This window comes from Bison bison, unplaced genomic scaffold (assembly GCF_000754665.1).
Source record: "Bison bison bison isolate TAMUID 2011002044 unplaced genomic scaffold, Bison_UMD1.0 scf7180017864180, whole genome shotgun sequence".
Lineage (NCBI taxonomy): Eukaryota > Metazoa > Chordata > Mammalia > Artiodactyla > Bovidae > Bison > Bison bison.
In genome coordinates, this window is record NW_011494752.1 from 5,336,117 (window position 1) to 5,338,574 (window position 2,458).

Below are 2,458 nucleotides of genomic sequence, written 5' to 3' on the forward strand. Positions count from 1 at the left end.
ATAAAAGATAATTACTGAACACGCCGAAATTGAATGCATCGTTTCTTAATAAATCCAGGCCTGGACTCGGAGGCCCCGCCGCCCTCCCCTTCGCGTCCCCGCCTCCTCCTCTCCACCGCCCCCCGCCCCCACCCGCCGCATTAGCGGACACTCTATAATAGTGGCATTTATTAAGAGACCTGTTCTCCTCTCACTGCCCCAGCTTATGAAAATTTGATCATGTCACGCAGACAGAGCCGCATGGCCATTTATTTAGGGCTGGATTTTCTCGCACACGCTTTCTCCCCCTTTTTATCCCTAGTTCCAGGTGTAGAAGACACTCCTCCGCCCTCCACTGCGCCCCGTCCTGTGGCCCAGACAGGTGCTTGAGGAGAGCTCCTGGGCGAGTCTGGACATTCTGGGCAGGGCACGGAAATGGAGGGGAGGGGGGTGGCAAAGAGGTTGCCATGCCTGGAGGCCAAGACCGCGGGCCGCCCGAGCGATTGTGATTAATACCCACAGTAGTAATACTTAATAACAATCAATCGTTGACGACTCTGCATCTACTGGCAGCGTCTCGTGACTCTGCGGCCTTGCAAAGGGCTGAGGCCGAGCACCTGGCCTTCTGGACCTCTCAGAAGTTCAGGTGGAGGAGGGCAGGAGGGAGAGGGTGCTGGCGGGGTCAGGGGTCGCCAGGTGAGGGGGGAGGGTATGGGAAATGCGCCGTAGCTGCCGCCGCCGCCTGGGCGCCTAGGGGCTGGGTGCTAGAATAACAGTGACATTCCTGGCCGGGACAAAAGCTGACGACGACGAAGCCAGAGAGCCGGTACCTGTGCCAGGGGAGCTGTTTTTCAGCTTGGACGTTTGCCTCGACTCTTTCATCCAGGGGAATATCTGTTTGGTGAGGGTGGAGTTGGAGCCGGCACCGCACTTGGGGGGGCCGCTTTTGCTGGGACCGCCCCCGTTACTGCTGTTGCTAGTGGTACTGGTAGGTGCGGCGCTGGGCGGGGGCGAGCCGGGCGGGGCCGGCAGGGGCTCCGAGGCCAGGCCCGGCCTCATGCAGCTGCCGTTGAGTTCCTTGCCCTTGGCGTTTGGGGCGACGTTGCCCAGGGACTGCAGCGAGCACGCTGAGCGCTGGTAGTCACTTTCCAGGTGCGTGGCGGCCTGGAAGGGGGGCTGAGGGGGACCGTCGTAGCCGAAGCCATTGCTGCCAGGGTATGAGGGGTAGCCTCCGAAGAGTGCTGCGGCGGTGTTGTCGTAGTAGGTGGCTTTCTGCATCGCTGGGTGAGGCCCTGGTGGTGGGTGGCAACTTGCAAGGGCCAGATACCCTCACGACCGGACATTGGCACCCCTTGGGGTCACGTGGCACGCCGGACCCCCCCCCCTTTCTGCCCCCCTCCTCCCGGGATCTGTTCGTAGCGGTTGACCTGCGGGGTGAGAGAAGAGACACGGGGAGAAGAGGACTGGGGCTCGAATCCATCTTAGGAACTGAAAAGGGAACTGACATCAATAGGGTTTTTCTTCTCCCCCACCCAACATCTTCACAGCAGATGCTGAGGCCGCTTGTTTGGCCTGAAATGGATTTTTCTTATATCAGTGCTTTAATTTTAAAAGAAAAAGCCCACCAGTTTTCATCTTCACTTAAAAAAAATAAGGACTCCACTCCTTTGGGAACTCTCTGGATATAGAATCTTACTATGGCAAGGGCCATGGCTTCTCTCCTGCCTGCCTACTAGCCCCTGACCTTTCTTCTCTCTCCCTACACCCGCCCCCCAACTCTGGGATAGGGTGGCTCAAGGGGGGGGGGACTCCAAAATAAAAGCATCATCAACACCCTCCTCTGAGCTGAGAGGCCTCCTGCTTTTGCCCCCATCTAGGTCCCTTTCATCCAAGCAGAGTCTAACCTGGAGAAAAAAACTGAGGCTGAGGATCGCTGGTAGAGGCAGCAGGAAGAAGCAAGTTGAGCAGGGAACCTTCTGGTGTGAGGGAGCCTCTCCTTACCCTCCCATCTCAAGAAGCAGCACCCTGACCCAAAACTTCCTGAAGATTTTTAACCTCCAGAGCCAGTGGAACTGAGCCGCCTCCATGGCCTTTGCTGCAGGTACCACCACCTCCAGTCTGAGTGTTTGCTAACCAAGTCTGGGATCCCACAGCCAGCGGCCCCCATGGGGCCCCCAAATGGAACAGGATTGTTTCTTTGGTGGGACTGGTTGGTGCTGTGACCATTTGGCTAGGTCTTCCCCCACTCTGTTTTTTTTCATCAGGCATAATTTTTTTTACCCACCCTTTCCTTGACAGTCTGCTTCCTTTGATTTTTCCAAAAGAAGAAAAGAAGAAAGAAACTGGGTAACTGCTGGACTTTTCTACAAAGAGATGGGAAAGTCTTTCTAAAACAGAATTTTTTTCCCCTAAGAGAAAAGAAAGTAAACAAAGCAATCTAAGCAATATTATCTGGGCTGGAAACTGGGTGCCCCTGTTT

General features: G+C 55.9%; 1 protein-coding gene across 1 annotated transcript in view; it reads right to left on the reverse strand.

Moving 5' to 3' along the window:
• The window catches only part of HOXB3 (homeobox B3), an 18,381-nt gene that overhangs the window by 820 nt on the left and 15,103 nt on the right, over positions 1-2,458 (reverse strand). The window contains exon 3 of the mRNA XM_010843148.1: positions 754-1,406. Coding sequence (XP_010841450.1) covers positions 754-1,257 — 504 coding nt within the window. The 5' untranslated portion in view covers positions 1,258-1,406. The remainder of the gene's footprint in view (positions 1-753; positions 1,407-2,458) is intronic.